This window comes from Scomber scombrus, chromosome 5, assembly GCF_963691925.1.
Source record: "Scomber scombrus chromosome 5, fScoSco1.1, whole genome shotgun sequence".
Taxonomy (NCBI): Eukaryota; Metazoa; Chordata; class Actinopteri; order Scombriformes; family Scombridae; genus Scomber; species Scomber scombrus.
This window is the reverse complement of record NC_084974.1, coordinates 18,774,097-18,798,902: the sequence shown is the minus strand read 5'-3', so window position 1 is coordinate 18,798,902 and position 24,806 is coordinate 18,774,097. Positions and strand designations below refer to the sequence as shown.

Genomic DNA, 24,806 nt, shown 5'->3' with positions numbered 1-24,806 from the left:
AGTGTGCAGGAAGTTCGAGGGCATATCCCTGAACAACCTGTCCAACCTGACTTTTCAAAATCAAAACCTTAAAAAAAAAGCTTAATCTTAACCGATCCTAGCCACACCCTATCCCACGAGATAATTTTGCTTCCGTCTTTCTCCGCATAGTCTGCCAAGATGCGGGACCAGTAGACTTAAAAATACATTTGCCCCTGCTGCTATTGGCCTTTTAAATAACTGTGATTTTGCCATAATTATTGTTCAATGTTTATGTCTGATGTAGTGACATAGTATGTTTGTTCATTGTTCATCTTATTCATCCATTGTTCTATTTATTGTTGTTTGCTTACTGCTTGCTGCACAGTAGTACATTTCCCCTTGGAGATCATACAGATATCCTTGTTCCTTGATCCTTGCTCCTTGCTCCTTATCTATTGCACGGCTGCCGAGCGCTGAGTAAATTACCTCTGAATAAAAACCCGCAGGACTCGAGCAGAGGGTTAATATGTCGGTGTGTAAACCGCCAGCACCTTTCACTGTTGGGAGAGTTGACCGCAAGTTACCTCCCAGCCCCTTCGGCTCAACCCCCCAGAAAGTGGAGATTTACTTTGGGAACACGCATAGAGGAGGTTCTAGCTTGCCCTGCTTTCCATGGTAACAAGCATGGGGTGATTGTGCCAACCCAGAAGATTGGACATCTTTCAAATGCCACAAAACATGCACTGAATTGGTGATGACCTAAATCACATCGTAGGGACAAAACTCTCTCATTGTGGAATGTGGAGAAAAGTAGGCGCCGTGGCACGCAAGCACCCAGAGTGAAGGAGCTAAGCAGCATAAAGTCACAATCTGAATTGATCAGATAAAACTCACTGGAATAAAAGGAGGGCGGGTTGGCTGTGTGGGACGCAGGTATGCTGAGCCGTTGGCATGAGTTAAACCAGTTGGTTTACTTAGAGCTTCAAGTTGCTTTTAGGTGATGTTGCCATAATCCCGGCCTGGTTGTATAATGAAAATGTTTGAATTGGATTTGTTTTCATCGTGTTAACTCCTCTCTATCACATTTATCAAATAATGTCCCAGTCAAAAAGCACCATTTAGGATTTGTTTCCCTATCAAAGGGGGAATGTAAATTAAGCATTTACAGAATGCATGTTTAAGATAGGTATGACATGAATTGATATTCTTCCCATTTGGCTTTCTGAGGTTGCAAGATTAAAAACTATTTAGGGTAAAATACAAGTGAAGTGAAGTTAGTCCCATGTCCTTCTGTATTTTATGATTATTTAATAGTATCTAAGAAAGTTACATGACTTAGCGGAGCCAAATCCTGAAATATTCAGGTACACAGATCAAGAATTGAGCAGTTGTTCTATCTTGATGTGTTGAATTGTGCCAACTTTATCTCAAAAGCTTGAAGAAGAAGGCAATATAGTTATTTAGTTGAATTTCTTCAGTATTTTACGGCACATGTTTTGTCAGGGATTAATACATTTTGTTTGGACTAGCAGATCTAAATATTTAATTATGAAAAATATTATCATATAACCATAATATATCATAATTATAGTAGGTGGGCTTACCTGTGACATTTTTGGACATAGTATTACAGAAATCATATAATTAAGAGAATGATGCACTGCAGAGTATTCTACGTCTCTGAACAAATGACTGTTCCCAAAGAATACCCTCTTGTCAGGTTGGGTTTCTAATCAGCCCAGTGTTTTGTCACATGGCTGGTTTTACAGAGCTCTAGAGGCGGGATCCAGCCCACTCAAGGCACTGAAATCGGATTGTTGGAAGGCGGAGAGAAATGATGTAAAATCACCAGAGGCAACATTCGACCAAATCTTGAGGGAGGGGGGGGAAACAGGGATTGAATTTGGGGCAAAATGAGGGAAATAATCCTGCTGTTGAACAGGAGAGTTTTGGAGCCCATGTGGAGTCAAATAAGACCACACAGTGAAAATGAAAGGTGACACACATGAAATATGTGTTGTATTGTTTCCTGCTGGGTAAGGCTCATTTTATTGCTGTGCTCCACAAGACACATGAGCAGCAGAACAGCGCCCCCTGCAGGAGGCGAGGAGTCAGTCAGTCTCTGTGTGACTCACTGCAGCATCTTGGCCTTCATGAATGAAAAAAAGTTAATGTGATGCCAGTTGCTTCATCACTATGGCTGCTGTATGAAGTTTCCTGCATGTCGAAAAGGGTGTAATACTCGACTCTTATCATCTGCAGGTTGAGATTTAGAAGATAACTGCAGCAGTAATCACACATCCATGCACAAAGTCATTGTGAAATATAATATAAAATAACTGCACAATGTTACTTAATAATCTAGTTGATTTTTTTTCTAAACATTCCATTTCTTTTAATAGACATTCCATACAAATATAACATTTTCTGCACTTTAGCTGCATTATAACTGTATTTTTGGTCTGGTCTATTTGTATTTTAGATTATTTATATTTTGTTTTATGTCATTTATTATTTTTTAATCTATTTTAATTGATTTTGTTTCCCTTTTTATTGTGTTATTCTAATGCATTCCTTCACCATATGTAAAGCACTTCAGATTTCCTCTGTGATTGAAATACACCAGAATTATACCTAAATGGAGTATTAAATGTAAAATGTGGGTCCTAGGAGGGCATTACATGTTATCTAAATCATAGAAACTAAAAATGTAAAAATCTTTATGCCTGGTGGTATTTAGTTATGCAGATCATTTTGGTCTTATTTGTCCAGGTTTTCAGATATCTGCGTTAGACATTTTTGCTGCCACTTCAATAAAATGAAAATGAATTTGTTTTTAATTTGTGGACCTCAAAGCTATGTAACATGTGAAAAAAACCCACTGTTATTCAAATGTCATGCTTGAAAGTGAAAGTGTAACACAATCTTTTTACAAAGAAAAGAAAAGGCATCAGAATTAAAACAACACCTTGTGTCTTAGTTTGCTGACTTTAAGATTCCTCTCTACTACTGTTTCACTTCATTTAAGTTAAATCAGGTCTGCTAGCAAGTCTTGCTTTAATGCTTTGAGCAGAACCATCTTAAATCTTCAATATATCTCAGTATTTCATTACATACATAAAACACCTGCATGGAAAAGTTAGAGAATTTTAAAATTGATGTTAACATGTGCTAAGAATTATTATCTTATAAACTTTGTAAATGTGTAAAGTAAGAAAGTAAGAGAACATTCTGACGTAACATTTAAGTTCATAAGGTTTGTGACAATAAAACAAAAACTGTGGGAAAGCACTGTTACTGTTGGCACTGAGTCTTGAGCTCAGCTTGAATTATGCACAAAACCGGGATGAAATTTCAGATATCAGTTTGTTTAATACGTCTGTCGGGTGAGAAATATACTGTGAATACAGTCAGCTCCATGTTGACATCATGGATTTTGTTGCTCCAGCAGCGAACATGATGGCAACATGATCTTATTTAGACAGTGATCCCCCAGTGATTCTAAACACCTGAAGGTAAAAGCTTGAAAACAGCAGCTCTGAGCAGAACGAGGGAAAAAAAACTTGTTTCTCTACATTCAGTCCAGTGTTAATAACTATTATTACATAAAACTAAAATGTACAGTCTCACTAAAGTTAAAGTTTATTAGGATTTCAGATTTGCTTTTGTTGCGCAACCTGCAAGTGCAGCTGTGTGACCTGCAAAAGCAAGTGACACATTCTTGAACATTTATTACCTGAAAGTATTCAACATTAGACAGAGCGACCATCTGCTGTTTTATAAGCGATGTGTACGATGTTTAAAGACAACAGATTGCTTTGTGATGACTCCTGACATCTGCTTGTTCAATGCCAGAACCAGGTCATGTTATAAATGAAAGCTGTGTCTAAATGTGACACTCTACCTAAATATACCTATACAGAGTATGCAACATTGGTGGCTGTCATTTAAAGGGCAGGTTCACAATTGCTCAAGTCTGTACTAAAACAACAGTCTGGTGCCCAAATGAACACGGACACATGTTTCTGCTGTAATCACAAAGTCCTCAGTCCTTCTGCCATACTAAAGTGTATTTAAAAGTTTATCTAAAACTAATTTAAATCTTCCACTGTCCACATTAGTCAGATAAAGTCAAATCTTTCAATGTCTTTTTAGTGCCAAATTCCTTCTTTTTACAATGATCCTCCCACTGCAACTCAACAGGAAAACAGAGTCAGTTGAGAAACTAAATGAGCTGTGGATATCTGCCACAGTAACTGTGCAAAGAAGAATTCTCCACACTACCAGGAATGTGATTCTGGTGGAGAAATAACTAACCCCTTCCTTTTATTTTAATCTAATTAATTATTTGGCTTAGAAACAGACACACTTGAAGATACAGACTTTAAAGGATATCAGAATAAACCTGAAAAGAAAAACATCATGTCTAATTTGTCTGTAATTGAAGATTAAACACCACTTGGGTTGTTGAAATCCCCAAATGCACAGAAACATATACCTTCAAGTAACTTTTTATTTTTTCCCCATTCAGTCTGCACTCAAAGCTGCAATATGACATAAAATGCCAGAATATCATTTAATAATAAAGGACACATATGTGTATTGATACCTTCCATAACTTTTGTCAGTTCTTTTTTTATGCATTTATTTATTTATGAATTTAAACACTGTTGCATGCCTTAGAAAATGGTCAGCAGTCAGATGAGTTACCATCATCAAATGATTATTTGACTAGATTTTGAATTAAAAGCCTGCAGCAACTTCAGGGTGAATGAGTGACAAAGTGCAGTGTTATTAACCGCCCCTTCCCACCCACCATTCACCCCACTGGAACCTGATATGGGACACTTGCTCATTCACAGTCCAGTTCATTCACCCCAGTTTCTCCCTCGAACCACTCAGAGAAGAGGCGTATTTCAAATGGACGCATTGGCCGTTCCTGCAGACAGGCATAAAGGATGGTATCTTTCTTTAATGGCACCCAACACTAAGGGACCGACATTTGCCTGGCTGGACCCGTCAAGACTCTACTGTAACTCCCAGGTACAGTTTGTAGAACGACACTGCTACTGTGCATCACAGGCTGTTTAAGTGTTGATACCGTTTCTGGTGTTTGACTAAACACAGTATGTCACTCATTTATAAGTGCAAAAGTATACACGCTGTGTGTTCATTCACATGCACACTTTGTAATTTGCACATTCACTGTCTTTGCTCTTCATTCAGGCTCTTGCAGACTGTGTCAAAGACCTGCTCAGTCCATTCCACAATGACACTATTGACCTCGTTGCTGGAATAGATGCAATGGGATTCATTTTAGGTAAAAAAACAAACAAACAAACAAACCAAATAAGTTTAACCCTCATTGTTTCTCAGTAAATTTGACCAATTTCTGCTTCCATGTTTTGCTTCTATCTGAATACTGTTTACCTTTTCTTTAATTCCCTGAACTTTACCAGTTTCGTATACAATAATGATGTCGGTCAATGTGATCCACATGCTTACATGACAGATTTAATTGTGTTGGCTGGTTAAAAAATGTGATTTCTCACAATCTTCACAATGTAATAAATAGACTTGACATAAGGCTGAAGGCTGAAATAGAAACAGGTGTCGTTCTGAGACATTGGCTGCTTCTTTTACACTTGTACGTTATAAAACTTTGATTCAATGTATGATTTATTTTGTCTCTGGATCAATATATCAGGTTGCTTGGCACTCAGGCTGTTGAGATTTGGGAGGTGTGTGTATCGGCTCCTCTTCAGGGCCGATACACATTGCACCCTTCCTTATGTTGCTTAAATGTTTACATGTATCTTTGCATAATTGCATGATCTGCCTTTCTCAACAACACAGTGAAAAAAATCCAATAATAATAAAATAAGTGAGATGGCATACAGTAATGGGTTATTTACATATTCTAAGGATTTAGAGGGAAACTGATTAGTAGCTAAAGAGTCATCTTTGTTGGACACATGGTGTGTCACGCTAATTTTATATTACCAGCCAGTTACCCTACTAATATGTCAGGAAACCTAACCCACTGCCACAGATACTAAATTTAGATATTTGTGTCTCACTGCTTTAAACAGACACTGCCTCGTGGCACAATGTGTCTAAATATTCTTGTCCAGTTTAAACTGGAAATTTGCTATTTCTTTGTTATCATTCTATCTGCATAAATGAATGTTCTCAATCTTTTTTTCAGGTGCGTCTGTTGCCACCACCCTTGGAAAAGGTTTTCTGGCTATCCGCAAAGCAGGACACCTGTGTGTCGCAACCCAAAACCAAAGCTACACAGACTACACAGGCAGAGAAAAGACTATGGAAGTAAGACTGGATGTGCTAAAACCAGGTTAATATTTACTTTTTACCCTTTAATCATGTTAAATATTTCTCATGAGAAAATTATTGTTTACCCAGCTGAGGGAAAGCTGTCCTGCCAACGTTTAGACTGGTGTTATCTGAATTTGTTTTGTAAATATCCAGTCTTTATGTTGAATATTTTCCATGCACAATGTAAGGTTAGGTTACGTTATTCTCTGAGACTCTGTCTTGGAGGGAAAGCCAGAAGAAGATCATCTTCTGGCACCAAAGCTCTAATCTGCAGCTCATACTGAAACAATATTTAGCTTGGTGAGCTTAGGAAAACCTGCAATGCAAATATGCACCATGTGTACAGAAAAATTAAAATAATACACACAATTTAATGCCTCCCCTGAAACTGTTTAGAGGCCCCTTGGGAAGGCCCACCTCCCCCTTTCAAGACCTCTGATTTAAACCGCCTTAAATTCATATTCATTCCTGGTGACACAGCACTCCCTGGTGTTGTTTGAAGCAAATTACAGCAACAATCAGTTCACTAATGACTTTTGTCATCTGTCTTATTTCTTCCAAAAATTGTTTGGAACAATTAGGGGAAGAATAAAAAAGTATGTAGGATGTTCAGGTCTGCTTAGTTCATTTTAAGCAGAGAGAATAAGTTGCCTACAGAATAATCACATTGAAATGTTTGAACGTAACCATAGTAATCGTTGATTGAATATCTAAACAAAAACTCAAATCAATCTTAGATACCTTCAGAGATGAATGGTGTGTTTTTTTATTCATGACAGAGTTATGTAATATTTGAAGTGTACCATTTTCTTAAAATACTTGACTTTGTTTTCCATATGAACACTTTTAATATAAATGATTTAACATCCAGTAGATATAAGTAATCACATGACTCCCCATACTGCAGGTGTGAGGGTGCTGTTAGTGGACCAATGGATAGAGACTGGAGGCACAATGAAGGCCGCCATCCAGCTGGTGGAGAGGTTTGGCGGCACTGTTGTAGGTGAGTCAAACTTTTGGTGAATTGAAATGTCATAAATCTGTGAAACTCCACATTTTAAAGTAAACATGGTCTCCTGCAGGTGTAGCAGCTGTGGCCATTGAAAACACTGAAGGGGGGAAGTGGATTAAGGAAAAATACAAATTCTCTCACTGCATCCCCGAAGAGCTCCAGAGCCAAATCGATAGGAAGCATCTCGATTCCTTCAAAAGCTTCAACATCTGAACGAGGGAACATTGCTTCTTAAAAGTTGATATTTTGTAAGACTGAGATGATGAAGACATACGTTTACCTGTATAAACATATTGTATTTAACATTAACAATGATATCTGTTTAATAAGTTTCTTTTTTTAAATAAAATACGCATTGGTGTGATTTTAATTGAACTGCTCTTAAACCTTCCTTTAAATGTAAACTTTATTTCCATAACAGATGGATGACATTTTGTATTACATGTAAAAACAAGAAGAAATAATAAAATATGAATGCACACTGTTTAAGAATGATCCAGAGTCAGTTACTGATATGATTGGAAACTAAAAGCATAAAGTACCTTTGAAGCATACACTGTAGATTAAAATGTCCAAGGCTGCATTTACATTACAACAATGGTTCTCAACCTGGGGGTCGGGACCCCTACAAGTAGTCACAAGATGATTAACAAGATTGGAAAGCAGAAAAAACATATTTCTGCTACATAAAATTATGTTAAGATTTTCATACTTTCTTCTATTCTTTACTTTTTTATTCATTCACAGCTAATGTGAATGTTTTTAAGATGTCACAAGCCAAAAAGATCATGTAAAAGAGGCCATGTACCAATAAAAACAGTCCCATTAATGTCAACTAGGGTTTAAAATCTTGATTGTAAAACAAACTGAAGCAGCTAAACTGAATATTTAATTCAAGCACTAAGTAAAATAAGCATCCACACATTCCCTACATATATCATGTTGAAATCATCCACAGTCATTCTTTGGCATGCAGGGCGGCAGTCAGTACCAGAAAGGTAATTTTTGTGTAATTGCTGTGTCACTCTGTAACTCCAGTGAAGTTATACTGAGCAACACCGCAAGAATCCACATCCCAGGGAGGAAAAATGTTTCTAGGGCTGGAAAAACTGAATTCAATCAGGAAGTTTGTCCCCCCCTCTTCCTCCTCCTCCTCCTCCTGCTTCAACCACAGAATCCCTCCCATGTGCTGGAGGGCAGCCACAGTCATTATCCACAGAGAAAAAAATTCTTATTTTCAGTCCGTACCGTTGACTTTTTAAACTCTGGCTCTTGTCCTTACTGACAGCAGTTCGGCTGCTTCTTCTTTGATGTAGTGTGTACGTTGCTTGAGTTGCTGTTAATTCCTGAAACACAGCAGCTGGGCATCAAACTCTGACACCACATGTGATGGTTTTCATGATTACCGAGAAATTGGTTGGATACTCACGGACTACGTCTCCAATTTGCCTCGTTCCACTTTTCTCCAACTCGGCAAGAACATTGGTCTCAAATGCCAACGATGCAACTCGGAAGAAAAACTCTCTCACGTTTTCTCCTGCAGCACCACAGAGATACAGATCCATAAGTTAACAGTGGGGTTAGTGGCATTGATCTGTTTGTATGTGTTTAAATCCGAACAGTTACCTGTCAGTGAAGACACTGCCCAATACTCTGCACTGATCTCCTTCGCTATTTTGAGGGCATCTTGTTCGATCTGAGCGTACTGAGCAGGAGACTGTAAGAAGAGACAGAGGAGACCAAAATGACAACGTTGTCCCAAATCAAACCCCAACTGAAGAAATGTAAGCCTCTTGATGCAACATAATGTTTGACTTTATTTTAGAGCTGAAACATTTAGTTGATTAATCTTTAAAACAGAAAATAAATTGTTAGTTGTTTAATTAACAAACAAAAAAAGGAAATATTCTCTGGTTCCAGCATCTAAAATGTGAAGATTTGCTACTTTTCGGGGCCTCATATTAATTTAAAAGCCTTGGACTTTCATAATTTGCAAAAAGACATTTTTCACAACTTTTGTGACATTTTATAGACTATAAAAAAATAACCAATAGATAAACCAATGATGAAAAGAATCATACTGGAACGCGCAGCCGCACTGTCCAGACTGATCCCCAAGATCAAATCCACGACAGGTGAAGTTACCTCAGATCCTATCAAGATTAATAAGATATTTTGTTCTTTCTATTCTAACCTTTACTCTTCACAATGCCCTTCAGATGTTTGGGATGGAGACAACCCTCTGGATAGGATTGTTTTTCCTAAAATAAATGAGGATTTGTGTAGGGAGTTGGGAAATCCAATTTCGGCCAGGGAAGTACAGGAGGCGATTATGTCACTCCAGAATGGTAAAACCCCAGGCCCTGACGGGTTCACTGTTGAGTTTTTTAAACTATTTTCTGCTACCATTGCTCCAGCCCTCCAGAGAATGTATAATGAATCCTTTGCTGGGGGTCGCCTACCTTCCACCCTGTCGGAGGCCTCTATTTCTCTGTTGCTTAAGTGCGATAAAGATCCTCTTTTGTGCGGTAGTTACAGGCCCATTTCTCTCTTAAATGTTGACCTAAAGATCCTGTCAAAAATCCTAGCCCAACGCCTACAACAAGTCCTATCAAATATAATATCTACTGACCAAACAGGTTTCATGCTTGGAAGGCACTCATTTCATAACACAAGGAGGCTCTTAAATATCATTAGTGCTCCCAGTTCGACTATCCCGGAAGTGATTGTCTCACTGGATGCAGAAAAGGCTTTCGACAGGGTGGAGTGGAGCTTCCTTTTTTTTGTTTTGCAGAAATTTGGCTTCCCCCCAGAATTTATTTCTTGGATCAAATTGCTTTATGCCAACCCAATCGCCTCCGTCCACACAAATGGACTCCAGTCCGCCCCATTTCCACTCTATCGTGGAACCAGACAGGGCTGCCCTCTTTCCCCCCTCCTATTTGCCATGGCTATTGAACCTCTAGCCATCTGGCTACGTCAGGAGGGTGGGTTTGAGGGCATCACCAGAGCTGGTACAGTCCATAAATTATCTTTGTATGCCGATGACCTCCTTTTGTACATGTCTAATCCAGCTGCCTCTCTCCCTGTGGTTCTAAATATCTTAGACAGATTTGGGTTGTATTCAGGTTATAAGCTTAACCTCCACAAGAGTGAACTTCTCCCCATCAATCTTCTGGCCAGAAATATACCCCCCGATTTTTTCCCTTTCAAATATGCTACTGATGGATTTAAATACTTGGGGGTGCATGTTACTAATTCAATCAATCATCTTTTCTCCAAAAATTTTGCTCCTCTCCTTGAGAGGTGTAAACAAGACTTTGACAGATGGTCTGGTCTCCCTCTATCCTTAATAGGTCGTGCTAGTTTAGTTAAAATGGTTGTTTTACCCAAATTTTTATACCTATTTTCACATATCCCTGTCCTTATTAAAAAGTCCTTTTTTAGTTTGCTTGATCAATTAATAAGCTCCTTCCTCTGGGGCAATAAAAACCCTCGCATTAGAAGATCAGTCCTGCAGCTCCCAAAGGCTCTAGGTGGCTTAGCGTTGCCCAATTTCTTACACTATTACTGGTCCTGTAATGTTAATAAACTTTTATACTGGATTAACAACACAGCAGATGAAGAGCGCCCTGCTTGGGTAGATATGGAACTAGCATCCTCTAAACTTTCCCTTCATTCCCTGGCTTGCTCCCAACTCCCCTTGACTGCCTCCAATTTTACCTCAAACCCAGTAGTAAGTAACTCCTTTAGAATCTGGATTCAATTTAGGAAAAGCCTAGGCCTCCATAGAGCCTCAGACCTCTCCCCCATTGTAAACAATCACCTATTTCTGCCCTCCTGCACCGACTTGGCTTTTAGGACTTGGTTTGACAAAGGGATAACTAAATTTAGGGACCTTTACAACCAAGGGACCTTTATGTCCTTTTCTGAGCTCTCAACAAAATTTGACCTGCCTAAATCCCACCTTTTTCGTTTTTTCCAGGCAAGGCATTTTATTCGGAACCAGAACCCCAAATTTCCTAGTCGTCCCCCTGAAACTTTGGTTGACTCATTACTGGCTCTTGATCCTAAACAAAAGCGACTAATTTCTAATATTTACGGTCTCATTAATTCTGCTATTGACACCCCGGCTTCCGGTCCCAAAGAGTCATGGGAGCAAGAGCTTGGGACCACTTTGCCCGATGATTATTGGCAACAAGTTTTACGGTTGGTTCACTCCTCTTCAATCTGTGCAAGACACGGCCTCCTACAGTGTAAAGTTGTGCACAGAGCTCATTACACCAATTTGAGGCTATCTCGGATTTATCCCAATGTAACTGATTCATGCAATAGGTGCAAACAATCTCCAGCTGACCATTCCCATATGTTTTGGTTCTGTCCCAAGCTTGCCACTTTTTGGTCTGAAATCTTTAATACTCTTAGCACAGCTTATAACACTACTATATCTCCTGATCCTCTCTTGGGCCTATTTGGTTCCCCCCTGCAGCCTCTTGCCTCTAAAGTTTTCCGTACTGTTCTTCCCTTTGCCACCCTGTTGGCTAGACGACTCATACTTCTTAATTGGAAACACGCTCAACCTCCATCTCATAGTAGGTGGGTGAAAGAAGTGCTACTGTCCATTAAACTTGAAAAGCTTAGATTTTCCCTCAATGGTTCCTTAGGTCATTTTGAAAAGACTTGGAAACCTCTCTTAAATCATATTGAATCTTTGACATCTCTGCCTGATTGTGACGACTGAGCCCCCCCTATTTATTTATTTTAATTTCATTTATTTTATTCTATTTTTGTTGGGGTTTTTTGTTTTGTCTTTTCTTCTTGTTTTTAACATTTTAATTTCATTTACTTGCCTGCCTTATCATTTTCCTTATTCATGTATTTGTTGTATGTACTCTGTACTGTTTACATATTATTGGACTCATAGAACTGTTCACCTTTGAGTGGGTCGGGATTGTGGGAGGGGTAAAAAATGGGGAAAAATGTTGGAATGGAAGTCCTCTATGTCACGTTGTACTGATGTGTTGCTACCTGTGGAATTGCTTCCAATAAAGAAAGTTATCAAAAAAAAAAGAATCATACTGGAATATTTTACTAACTACTTAACTACAGCAGCATTTTGGAAATACTCCAATAGTATGAAACTCTGTAGTGAAAACTGTCAGTCTGTTTCATATCATAATATTCTCTTAAATATTAACATGCCACTTATCTTCAAATTATCTTGGTAAACAATTTGTTGTCCTGTTTACAAGAGCCACAGTAAGACAAAAACATACCACTAGATCTTAGAGTACTTATTATGATCTCTAAAAAAAATGGCAATGTAGTAAAAGAGAATCGTTAGAAAAAACGACCTTCTTGAACTACAAAAGTAACTCAAGCAACGACAATGAAAAAGTCAGCTTCTTGCTCTCTACCGCTGCTACATTACAGTTTGTGAGGTCTTCACCCCCGCACCACAAAGGCTTTGGGGTTTAATGAGTGAGGAGAAACTACATTCCTGAGGTTTGACACAAACTCTTTGTTCTGCGGGCATCAAACCAAACAAGTCACATTTGACTTTGGCTGCAGTAAAGGCACAGGCATGTCCACCTCAAACACTTAAAGACGTACACTCAGGTCTTTCTTTGTGCCCACGAGGAACAGCTGAACAGCGGTGGGGTCATTCTCTTTTAAGGCGTCTTCCAACCACTGCCTGCAAGGGGACAAAGAAAACTTTAAATCTTTAAACTGGCACAAAAAAAGGAGTGCAAATAATACTCTCATGATAAATAAGCTTACCTCGTATGTCCCAAAGAGGCAACATCATTTACATCAAAGACGATAATCACCACTAGAAGAAAAAGAAAACTTTACATCAGTGAATTAATAACTTGTTTTAAAGGTGTTTTCCCTTCTGTGGCACTTTGTTAAACAATGTGTGTATGGAAGGAGAGATGATGGTGTACATTACATCTAAAACACCTTACCCTGTGCTCCTCTGTAGTATGTAGAAGCGATGCACTTGAACCTCTCTTGACCTGCAGTGTCCCACCTGTAACACACGTGAGACTGACTACTGAGTAACAGTGCATCAAGTTCAATTTACTGACTCTGATGTTACAATAAAGAAAGTATGAGACTCACAACTGCAGGCTGAAAGGAACGCCCAGCACCTCAAACCGCTCCATCTCAAAGTCCACACCGATTGTTGCTTTGTAGTTCTTGTCAAAAGCATCCTTGCAAAATCTGAAAACAAAAAGGACAATTTATACCACAGCAGCCACTAATAAACCTAATACCATTTGTTTGTTATTAGGATATCTCAAAAAATCTCAACATTTTAGCAAAACATAAGGCCATCGGTGTGAAATGTGAAATTGTGTGTCAGTTCACCCAAATTAAACATTTTTAAACTAACTTTGTTTTTGATCTTGTTTTCCTTGCATGAAAGGTACTATATAAATAAAGTTATAATTATTATTATCAATAATAACAGTGTACTGAAATGGAGGCATAAATGTCAGAGTGATGTCTCATATGAAAATCTTTCTGCATGGCTAAACACCAACAAAGTGTATATTTGTAATTTGGACAGGCTCTTTAAGGGAATTCTTATCATTGTAAAATTTCAAAGGAACTTTTGAAAAATTTCAGTTTATTAGCTTATCTGAATGAAAGAAACCTGGCACATGTAACCTTTTACTGCTTATCACTATCTGATGCAAAAGTGTAAACATTAAAAGGTTATCATGCTGCTTTAAAGGAAGTCTGTATTCTCTGAGTGTCTTCTATTTTAAGTTATCCATTTCCCAGAAGTGTAAGTTATCCAGTTTCATATATTAATTAACAGTCTTTGAGTTTACCTATTAATGAGACAGGTTTTCCCCACAGCCAGGTCACCCACCACAATGACCTTAGAGATTTTAAATCTGCTGAGAAGAATAAAAGAAGAATCAACAAGTAAATTAACGCTACAAAACATACACATACAGTCATTCTCATTTGTCCTCAGCTCACCCCACTGTGCCGGTCCGCTGCTCCTGACAGGCGGTCTTCACTTTATTGTTGAAATCCTCCTTAGTGTGGAGAGCTGCCTCTTTCCTGAAATACTACAAGAGAGGAAGGAAGACTGTGTGAGGTGGTGCAGTTTTTTACAGACTGCAGGGTTTTCATAGTCAGTGTTTTACCTGAGGGAGCTGTGCGATGATTCGGTCCCTTCGAACAGGAGGAAGAACACTCATGGCTGAAATTCGGACTGACATCAAGCCTCCAGGTAAATGTTTATCAGAGGGACATGTGGTGCTCTAAGCAGAGAGAGAACTATATTAACTTCATTATATTGAGTGTGGTGCAGGTTTTTTTTAGACTGAATCATTAAGCCTCGTAATGTTTCCTCTTTACAGGGAATACAGCTTACAAGATGAACCTTGCAATGAATCTGCATCCAATACAAGAGACATAAAATGAACAGAGTTTCTTGTTACAGTCAAAGATCTGGTTGAGATCCTGCAGTACTGGATACTAAACTATTTTGATAACTGACTAATAATTTCATTTAATTAAGCAGAAATGCCAAAATCCTCTGGCCCCAGCCTCTCAAATGTGAGGACTTTTGCTATTTTTTATCTCTGTAAATTGAATATTTTGAGGTTTGGGACCATTGGTCAGACAAAACAAAACATTCATGTGTTTCACCATGTGTGCTAAAATAATGTTATCAGCATTTTTTAAACTGAACAGTTGACCAATTAAAATAAAACTAATAATTGGGAGACCAATCAATCATGAAAATGACATTTTTTTTGCCACTCTACTGAATTCAAATACATCTTATATGTACAGTATATTATTGTTGAATTACCAAAATAAACAGATAGATCACTAAATTATATTTAAAATGCCTGTAACAATAAGTTGATTAATTGTGTATTGGAAGACAATTAATCTGCAACTGTTTTCATAGTAAATCAACATTTTAGTGTTGATAATTGCTGGGTTCTTACTGCTCAAATGAGATTATTTGCAGTTGTTCTTACTTCTCTATGATAGTAAACTAAATATGATTTGAGCTTTTTGGACTGTTAAATAAAACAAGAGTCCCTTTAGACTTGTGAGGACTTGTGAAGTGATTGTCCCTCCTGGTTTGGGACACTTTAAAGTGACACAGGCTAATGGAAAAATGAGTTTCAATGATGTAACCCAATGAATATTTTTAAGAATGAAACCAGGAGCATATATGGCAGAGGTTTAACTTTAAGTTCAGCTAGAGTTTTATTTTCCTTGGTAACCATAATACACTCCTTTCTCCTGTCTGTCACTGAATGCAGCTCCCTGGAAAAAAAACAGAGCAAGAAAAAAAACGAGCCACACAAAACTAAAATCAATTCAATGATAGAAAAATACTTTGTCATCCATTGTGTAGCAACAGAGCCTCATGCAGAGCCAGACCAGACAAATGTAATCAGTTGATCCACTTACTGTAGATCTGTTTTAATCCTATTGTTCATCAAAGCTGCCAGTAAAGAAGAAGTCTCATTTACTAGATTCGGGTTTGTCCACCAGAAAACTGAAGCCAAGCGGCGTTCAAACTCAATTTTAACACCCTGCAACTGCACTTTAAGTATTTTCTTGAGTCGCTAAAGTTGTATGCTGAGAAGGACCACAGTGAGTTAAACATGTAAGACAACATTCAACTTTTTTTTTTGAAAGAAAACAGCGTGTTGAAGCAGAAATCTGTGGAGATGTAACAGGATACCTTTTTACCGAGGCAGGATGGTCCTCTCACTTCTTCTCGCTCTCTCCTGGGGTTTTAGGCTCCTTTTTCTTCCCAAAGGCAATGTCCTGTTGGTGAGATGTAAACTAAAGGAAAGTCATTGTTAACCTTTAAAGTGTTGAGTTTGTGCTGAGCAGAGCTGAAGTCGAGCCACGGAAGTTGAGGCGGAGAAGCGTCAGAGTGGAGGCTGAAGCTGCTCCTCTCTGGTCTCTCTGCTCTCCCTGCTGGAGGAAATGAGGAAGGAAAGAAAACACTGAGGAAAGAAACTATGAACCCTCATCATACTTACATATGGAGAACAAAAAATATTTCTGAATATGCAAAAATCAAATCAATGTTAAGGACCATTCATTGATTTTTTTTTTTTTTTAATTCTTATGTATGTTTTTATATTCTACTTAATGGGCGTTGTGTGTTTATGTTGGCTTTGTTTTTAAAGTAAGTGTAAAAACATGACTAAGGCTTTAAAAATGAGTTGATGCCTGGAAAAATATCACTAAAATCCTGAAAATGACCAAAAAAAAGAATAAACGTGTTTCCTGTCCTTCAGTTAAATATGTTGACAGCAGAGGGCGCCATAAGCCTGTTCATTCTACAATACCTATTATATGATAGACAATAAACTAATGTATTAACAATATAATATACAAATACAGTTACACTATTATTACTGCTACTCAATTATTAATAATTACCAGGCATCTATAGTGGGTGTGAATCTACTGTATATAGCCATACTTTTAATCTATTTTTCAATCAATTAATAATGAATGAACTGTTTTGAATATAAAATGTTGGAAAATAGCTTTTAAAAAGTATTATAATTTCCAACTATTAATTACATCTGACCAAAAGATGTTCAGGAAAGCATCAAATCTTCATTATTGAGATGCTGGAATGAGCAAATATTTATTTTTGCTTGGTAATATGACTAAAATTATTGATTGTATCTCACAATAGTTGCATATTAACTTTCTACTTATCGACTAATCAATATATTGACTAATCACTTTGTCTTTAGACTACATGAAACAAACAGCAGATGATATGTTACAAAAACAATCAGAAACACTGTAATTTGAAACACTTTTTTTTTTATTCATTGTATCACTCAGCAAAAATACAGAGCTCCTAAAAAACTTATCACAATTCAATACAAGATACGTTACACAATATTGTGGTCAAATGAATCTACATGTTTGTCTCAAAAATCTCTCTGCTTGGCAACAACAGCTTTTACAAAAGCATACATTTTCTGTGCTATATCTTTACTTTCTTATTTATAAATCATTTGAAAACATTTTACAAGGCACTGTGTGGTAAAGGCACTGCAGCACAGCTCGGACACAACATGTCTGTTTGGGTGTTCTTGGCTGAAATAGAAAATGAAGTTTACTGATCATTAAGTTTTTAAATGACACTGTCAGCACTTCTGACTTATGGTCATATGATCAGGAAATTGTCATTTAAAGTCCACTATTTGGTCCACTTGTATTACTGTTTGAAATATTTCAAAGAGGAATGCACATTCGAGGTAATTATTTACCAAACTATATATATCAATTTTAGACAAAAAGGAGAAACACATCTTCACCTAAAGGTTGTCACTCGATAGCTTTTGAAATAAGGGGGGGGGGATTCTCTATTCTGTAAAAGCACTGTTACTTGGCAAACATCAAATAAGGTTCACACTTTATCTTCTACTCTTTTTTTACTCCACATTTACTGACGATATTGTAGTGATTGTGCTGTGGCCGCTCATTATGAAGGGTTTCTCGGGGTTCCCACTTCCTAAAGAGCTCAATCTGACTGTTATATGGCAAGAAGATCCAGCTCCAGATCCAAGAATGTAATAAGAGTCCAATTGTCCTGCATTGTTGTGTGTTTCCAGTTGAATGGTTCTTGACTACCAGTTTAGATACAGCCCAGTATCTCTTCAGCCACAAATGACATCATAGAGATGCAAGGAGAGAACGTACTGTATGTACAAATAAATTATTAAAATGTGAGTCTGTTGCTGTTAAAACTAAGTCCGATGGCTGGTTAATCCAACACTCAGGGAGAAAAAAACTGGATTACTTGTCATTTCTCCTCATAATAAACACGTTAAAGATACAACATATCTTGATAGCATATACAGTAGCTAGGTTGTCAGCAAACAATGTTAGTGATGGCAAAAATGCTTTTTCACATTTCAAATGAGTGTGTTTCATGCAGGTTGTTTGATGGATTAAAGTCTGGTTATGGAGAAGTAAAGTTACTTAAATTCACTTTCTTGCCAAGAGTTTAATGAGAAGATTGATGTCACTCTCACAACAATGAGTGGTATTGATCTTCTCTCATCTAACTCTCTGCAAGAAAATGAATAAGCCTATTTCCCAAAATGTCAAACTACTCTTGGCGCTGAAAATGAATCTTTAATATGCTAAAAATAGGAACACGATGTTAAGGGGTTGAGAAATCATGCAAACCTAGAAATTTTCGCTTGATTTAAAGCGCTAATGCATTGTATTTTTTCCCTGTGAAAAGCCAAATTTCGGACTTTCCAACAGCTCTGGAACACATCACATTAACACGGCAGCAGCCCGTTCCACAGAAAGGTGTTTGGGTTTATTTTTTCTTTGGCAGTAAGACGCGATACAACAAGGGAGCCTGTCATCATGAGGAATGCTGTCAGTTATGGATTGAGAAAGACAAAATGTGCTCCCACCCTTAATAGAAAACCAAATTGTGTAATGCTCTCTTGCAGTCCTGTAAACCGCCTCCAGTCACTCACTAAGAAACTTCTTAGAGTTGTTATTATGGGTCCCGTTCTGTCCCACATAGCTCTTACTGTGAGGGAAGAAGTCTGCGCGGAGCAAGCGGTAGAAATAAATCAGGATCATAATATTCATCATGATCATGGTGGTGAGAAAGTATCCGCCGTGGTCCATCCAGGAGTAATTGTTGACCATGTACCAGGTGAGGTAGAACTGGGTGCACAGACGGAAAGTGATGTAGGTGAAGAGGTTGGCGAGTTTGTTGATGTGGTACATGGGGGAGAACTGATCTCCCGACAGCTTCAGCATCAGCCTCAGGTGCAGGGTGACGCTGTTGACCTCTACAAAGAGAGCGATTACAGCGCCGGCTACATACAGCTGAGTGTAGAGAGCGTACATGAAACTCCAGATCACCTGAAGGCGAGACAGAAAGAGACAGAGGTGTTTACACAGCTAAAAGATCTTAGTGTTTGCACTTATTTGCATTTGTTTGCTTTTCTGTGTAAATTTGTCAACTGTTGGTTCACCAAAGTTACAAAAACACACTCATTAAATAACTTTTTCCAGTGTTAGATGTGTCTAATCATGCAGATAGTTTTGATTTAATTAATCCAGATTTTGTAATGTCCTTCTCTGATGAGGAGTAAAAGGAATTTTATTTTTGGTGCGCACATAATTAAGAAAAGATATTTAAAATAATAGTTCGCTATAGACGATTTATGGACTTTTGTTGTGAAATTTTTCATTTTCAAACTAACTTCCGTAGTTGGGGTAGCGGTAGATTTCTGGTTATTTATAATAAAATAAAACCAAAAGTATCTTCATGGCTACATATCATTAGAAATAAGAAAATACACTTTAGTACAATTTGAAGTTGACAGTCATGTTGGTGGGTCTGAAAGTGTAAGGCTCATTACACACCAGAAAACAAAACAACAATAAATGAACAATAAAGAGAGATTTGCTTGTGTTAAATCCCTATAGAGGGGCAAAAATGTGAAGTTTGGCCTGATCTTCATTAGTATGCAACAACAATGCAACTCTGACAAACAATAAGTAGTTTATGATTTTCATTATGATGGTGGAAGTTTCATGTCTCTGCAAGTCTGACTATTGCCCTTTGTGTAAATATAGAATAGCCAATGGCTGCCTTCTAGGTAGGAAAAGTGCTTTCTAAGAGCAAAAAAAAAATCTGTTGAGCATGTAAAATAGTCAAGATTAGAATGAGGTATCTAAGGTATGCTTTTTATTACGTAGATATTTTTACGATAGTCAAACTCAATTACACTCCTACACTCACTGCAGTTGCTACAAACGTGTGTTGTTCAGCTCAACACGGTTTAAGCGCACAGAACTTCATTTTGAAGTCTAGTTGAGGTGCCGAAGTTTCCAGATATCAAATGTTTCAGGTAAAAGTTTGTGAAAATGTGTTTAAAATGAACATCTAGAATATAATACATAAAACATGAAGTCTTTAAATGTTTCACTTAGTTTTACACATGATTGATGTTTTTAACCTTAAAATTACTTGATGGGGAAATTAAACTGGAAGTCACAGGAAACACTGAATAAAAAGATACTCTACATGATTCAATGATACAAATAAGATGATGCAAGTCTGCCAGTTGATCTCATGATTGCAATGATTTCCGCTCGGTGGCACGACTGCATTCAGCTCAGCTCAGAGCTGTGCAAACAGTCTGTGTTATTTCACTGTAATTACTCCCCTCTCTCTGGATTTGGTTTGTTCAGTGGATACTTGATGAATTGTTTAATGTTATTCAGCATAAACAACAAGTCTATAAGTCTTCATGTATAACAAAAGATGGGCAATACATCTGATCACACAACCACATTTGCAACATTTCATGATGAAGTTTTTATTTAATCTCATATTTTGTGAAATCTAAACAAATTCTCAACATAACACACCACTTTCTCTTCTTCTCCCTCTGACTTTCATACACATATAAAACAGGCTACCTGTGCAGTTAAGTTTCTGAGCAAAACAAACTGGAAGCAATATATTTTCTGAACCAGACACGCAACCTTTGCCAGAGTTGAAAAGAAAAAGTTGCCACAGGCTTACAAGCTTACCAGTGCATGATGGAGTAAGAATTCCCACGATCCTCTTGCATGTCCCGTCAGGATAATATCACCTGCATCTTGCACAAAGTATCCTGAGAGGAAAGAAAGAAGAGCATGATCTGTGTTATTGGCATGAATCTGTAGAGTTAATCAGCTCAAAGGAAAATATGGTCAAAATAAATATTTTAATACTCCAGAGTTGAAACCAAACTATGATTAAAGTCTAAATTGTAGAGAATTTGATACAGTGGTTGATAAGGACATCTATACATACTCAAAACTTGTATGTGTATTTTAGATTCTAATATGTTTATGTTTATACTTTGAAAACATAAAAGTAGCTTTTTTCTTCATGACGCTTTCATATTTTCATCTTCCTTTACACTTGATAGTTAATTTTACTTCTAAATCCATAATTTCACAATAAAGCTGCACTCTACACTGCTGTTTACATTCAAACATCACATGAAACCAAAAAGCACACATTATAAAGTGTCTGTTGTTGCAGAGCAGTCGTAGAGTCGTTACAGGTGTTACTTGACAAACCTGACATATCTGTGGTTTCCAACCAGAGTAAATATGTTGTTTTATTTGTTCACCACACTGCAGCGTACTGATGGATATAATAAAGATAAACGTATTCCTCTTCTGCCATCTAGCTCTCTGCACTTATTCCGAGTGGCATACTCTGTCTCACACTGACTATGTAGTCACATTCATATATAATATTTATATATATTTATTTTGTATCTATTTATTGCTGTAAAATGATGCTAACTTCCACATTAATGTTTGCTGATTTATTATGTTTGATGAACTGTTGTTTTTCATTTGTGTGTTGATGTGTGTCTTGTAATGTGTCCTTGAGTGTTTTGCCTTTCAATAAAATGCATTATCATTATCATTATCATTATTATTATTGAAATTGCAGTTTCAAGACACCACTCAAGGCTGACATGAAATTCATAAACTCATGTGCACACCAGGAATTCACCAGTTTACTATTCAAACTAAGTGCCATTGTTTGGTTTGTTAATGCTACTTGTTTAAATAAACTACGATTTAAAGCATGTAGCTGAAGATACACATCTTACAGTGTGCAGATTTCCCTTGTGTCACTAATCAGAGGTTAATCAAGAGTCCTTGTTTATGGAAATAATCCAACAACAGAGGTAAAGTCTTTTATTTTTAGAAGATGCCATCTAAAAAAAAATCACAACATATCCATGGTTATCAAACTGCGTTGGCCTCATTTGGCTGGAGGAATTCAAGTGACTAAGAGTCCCTTTGTGCCTGGGAATGACTGGCATGCTGCAGATAGTGAGACACACAACCAGTCACATGTTAAAGAACATAACCCCAGTATCTGATCGCCTCGGTTAAACTGATAGCTGCTTGTGGTTGTTAGGGTGGATCTCCACAGATTTGCGTCGTCATGGTTACACAAAGATGCACTTAAAACCCGATCACATAATCCAGCCCAGAGCAGACCCCTTATTACTCAGGGGATTAGTTTTGGTGTCCATAGTGATTCAGAGGCGCCGCCCTCTTGCCTGTTTTTGAGCTACAGGTAAGAGGGGCGGATCTTTTTGTTGTTTCTCTGAAAAGCAGCAACTGGAAAAGGTGGCGGTTGTAATTATGCCCCAGGACAAGTAAATTCTTGTGCTTTAAAAACTACAACCAAGGCTGTTTCTCTGCCAACTGCGGGTTGATCAACATGTGTAAAATCCAACAACAATAATGCTGATAACGTGTGTGTACTGCAGCAAAACTGAAACATTACAAATAAATCTTCATTTAAATACCAAAGCCTAACTTCTGTTTATTTACTGATATCTTTGTGTGTCCATTTTTTCACTGACCTGTTGAAACGCAGACGAGCAGGTAGGATAGCGGGGTGTGGTAAGAGTGGATGTTTCTCAGCGTCTCCGGCCAAACCACCACACTGGAGAGGGATACATGTTATGGATAGATGGGTCTGTATTCGCCTCACTCAGATATACAAGGGCTCACTCCTGGAGAGAAAAGCCTGACTAAGCAGGTATATTAATATCAGGTGTGATAGATTTTTTAACCCCCCTGACTAATAGATAGTGCCATTAATATCCAAAACTCTTCACTATCTAGTTTCCATATATATGTATCTTTAAAATAAATAACTATTTCTGCAATTTTACTACTATTTTATTCTAAAATAGACTCACTAATGTTACATTTTTATTTGTCACTTCTTATTGCTGTTTGACAAATGGGACACACCTCAAAAAGAAATGTCTCCCTTTGCGTCTCCTCCTTTAATAAATACACCAAGGCAAAGAAGTATAGTTAATATATAATCTGCTGATGACATTTAAAGCAGTGAACCTTTTCACATGTTTTCTTGGCACTATTTCCAGTCTTCCCTTTGTACATTTTGAAGAAAAACAAGCTTCTTTTCAATCTTAAAACGTACTTCCCCGTAGCTCATACTTTCACAAATTAAATGCAGCTGTAGTTAAGTGAAAGCACAGACATAAAAAAAAAAAAATTTGCCTCCCATTCTTACTGTTACAAAAAAGATGAGTCACAAGCCCTGGTCCCCGCCCCAAAACATAGTTGTTTAACAAGAAACGCCAGCAGGTTTTTCCAGTTGATATAGATAGAGACTCCTTGCTTGAGCAACATAGAAAACTGGCTGAATGTTCGATTGAAAACAGTTGCACAAAAACCTCAACAGTACGAGCTAGTAGTGAAAAAAGAGAGGAGCTGCTCATACTGTACAGTGGCATTTCTCTCCCTACTTCCAAATGCCATTGTCTCCCCCGTCCCTATCCCTATTTGAACATGCCCTTCTCTTCCTCTTGCTTGGCCTGGCTGCCACAGGCTGTCACTGCTCCACACACACACACACACACACACACACACACACACACACACACACACACACACACACACACACACACACACACACACACACACACACACACACACTGTGCACTGTGAATAGACAATGGTGTCCCAGTGTGGATGGATTGATGGATGGATAAAGACTTACCAGGTCAAGGCCCATGTCCCAGTCAGCAGTGAGTGCACCATGGACACAGAGAGGTTCCTCCACTTCCAGGCGCGATACTCATCCTGCCTCACCACTTTGGGCACTGGCAGCCTCTGCAGCAACCTGTGGACCACCCTGAAAAGTACAGAGCACACCAGCACTGACTGGGCCGGGTGACTCTTCAGCACAGGAAATAGGGCCTCCATCCTCTCCTCCCCTTCACCCCTGCTCTCTCTCTCTCTCTTTCTCTCTCCCTCTATGGGAACTTAGCTGTGTCTCTACACGTCCCCTTTGTCAGCGTCTCCTACACCCGGTGATGGACGGATATGCACGGTACGTGATAGGAGTCTTCTCTGGAGAGAGGTAGAGAGGGGGAGACACTGCAGATCCAGAAGTTGATCCTCTTGTTGTTGTTTTTTTGTTTGTCTAATTTGTCGTCTACGTCCGATTGATTCTGCAGTCTTTGTTTTGTCCCTCTCACATGTTCAGCCTAAAGAAGCTGAGGCTTGTGGGGGTTTCCCGGGATAACTCATTCCCGTGTGTCGGTAGTTGACTCCTCGCTGCGCCTTGTATCGTTATGAGCTGCCGCTTTCAGCCCGCCAGAGTGTGCAGAGTGCAGACAGGAGGAGGAGGGTGGAGTGGTGGAGAGGGTGGTGCCGCTGCTGCTGCTGCTGCTCGCTGTTATAACCACACCGACAAGGAGGGGCACAGACCGAGCTCATGTTACGCAAGAAAAACAAAACCACAGAGCACAGAGCTGCCGAAACCAGATGTAGGGTTAAACATGTCGCAGTAAAGTTAAAGTTAAAACTTTATAAGTAAGCTGCAGCATTATATGAACACTGTTACTTGTCCAATGTG

The 24,806-nt window shown here is 38.2% G+C and overlaps 3 protein-coding genes across 3 annotated transcripts; 1 reads left to right on the top strand and 2 right to left on the bottom strand.

Annotated features, from left to right (window-relative positions):
• Window positions 1–4,844: 4,844 nt before the first annotated feature.
• On the top strand, window positions 4,845–7,790 carry zgc:174895 (uncharacterized protein LOC100126024 homolog). The gene is made up of 5 exons (XM_062419419.1): window positions 4,845–5,004; window positions 5,188–5,281; window positions 6,170–6,316; window positions 7,205–7,300; window positions 7,380–7,790. Exons 1-5 carry the CDS (start codon window positions 4,882–4,884, stop codon window positions 7,520–7,522), a joined length of 603 nt encoding a protein of 200 aa, XP_062275403.1. The 5' UTR covers window positions 4,845–4,881; the 3' UTR covers window positions 7,523–7,790.
• Window positions 7,791–8,587: 797 nt separating this feature from the next.
• rab34a (RAB34, member RAS oncogene family a) lies at window positions 8,588–14,590 on the bottom strand. Its single transcript, XM_062419142.1, has 10 exons — window positions 14,479–14,590; window positions 14,309–14,400; window positions 14,155–14,220; window positions 13,436–13,537; window positions 13,279–13,343; window positions 13,091–13,142; window positions 12,923–13,004; window positions 8,936–9,026; window positions 8,739–8,846; window positions 8,588–8,655 (listed from the first exon to the last, which is right to left on the bottom strand). The coding sequence occupies exons 1-10, from the start codon at window positions 14,551–14,553 to the stop codon at window positions 8,588–8,590; spliced, it is 801 nt and encodes a 266-aa protein (XP_062275126.1). The 5' UTR covers window positions 14,554–14,590.
• A 2,597-nt stretch (window positions 14,591–17,187) lies between these two features.
• On the bottom strand, window positions 17,188–24,534 carry tlcd1 (TLC domain containing 1). The gene is made up of 4 exons (XM_062419288.1): window positions 23,946–24,534; window positions 22,774–22,856; window positions 20,921–21,003; window positions 17,188–19,237 (listed from the first exon to the last, which is right to left on the bottom strand). The coding sequence occupies exons 1-4, from the start codon at window positions 24,149–24,151 to the stop codon at window positions 18,833–18,835; spliced, it is 777 nt and encodes a 258-aa protein (XP_062275272.1). The 5' UTR covers window positions 24,152–24,534; the 3' UTR covers window positions 17,188–18,832.
• Between the last annotated feature and the right edge of the window lie 272 nt (window positions 24,535–24,806).

Bases quoted from the DNA above. Each gene is read 5' to 3' on its own strand.
- zgc:174895 (XM_062419419.1), top strand. From the start codon at position 4,882: ATGGACGCATTGGCCGTTCCTGCAGACAGGCATAAAGGATGGTATCTT. The intron at 6,317-7,204 runs GTTAATATTTAC...CCCATACTGCAG, and splicing joins ACTGGATGTGCTAAAACCAG to GTGTGAGGGTGCTGTTAGTG. The intron at 7,301-7,379 runs GTGAGTCAAACT...GGTCTCCTGCAG, and splicing joins GTTTGGCGGCACTGTTGTAG to GTGTAGCAGCTGTGGCCATT.
- tlcd1 (XM_062419288.1), bottom strand. From the start codon at position 24,151: ATGGAGGCCCTATTTCCTGTGCTGAAGAGTCACCCGGCCCAGTCAGTG. The intron at 21,004-22,773 runs GTCAGTGAAAAA...CTTTCCTCTCAG, and splicing joins GCTCGTCTGCGTTTCAACAG to GATACTTTGTGCAAGATGCA. The intron at 19,238-20,920 runs GTAAGCTTGTAA...TCTCGCCTTCAG, and splicing joins TCTTACTCCATCATGCACTG to GTGATCTGGAGTTTCATGTA.
- rab34a (XM_062419142.1), bottom strand. From the start codon at position 14,553: ATGTCAGTCCGAATTTCAGCCATGAGTGTTCTTCCTCCTGTTCGAAGG. The intron at 13,143-13,278 runs GTAAGGTGTTTT...TTTTTCTTCTAG, and splicing joins ATACTACAGAGGAGCACAGG to TGGTGATTATCGTCTTTGAT. The intron at 8,847-8,935 runs GTAACTGTTCGG...GTGGTGCTGCAG, and splicing joins GGCAGTGTCTTCACTGACAG to GAGAAAACGTGAGAGAGTTT.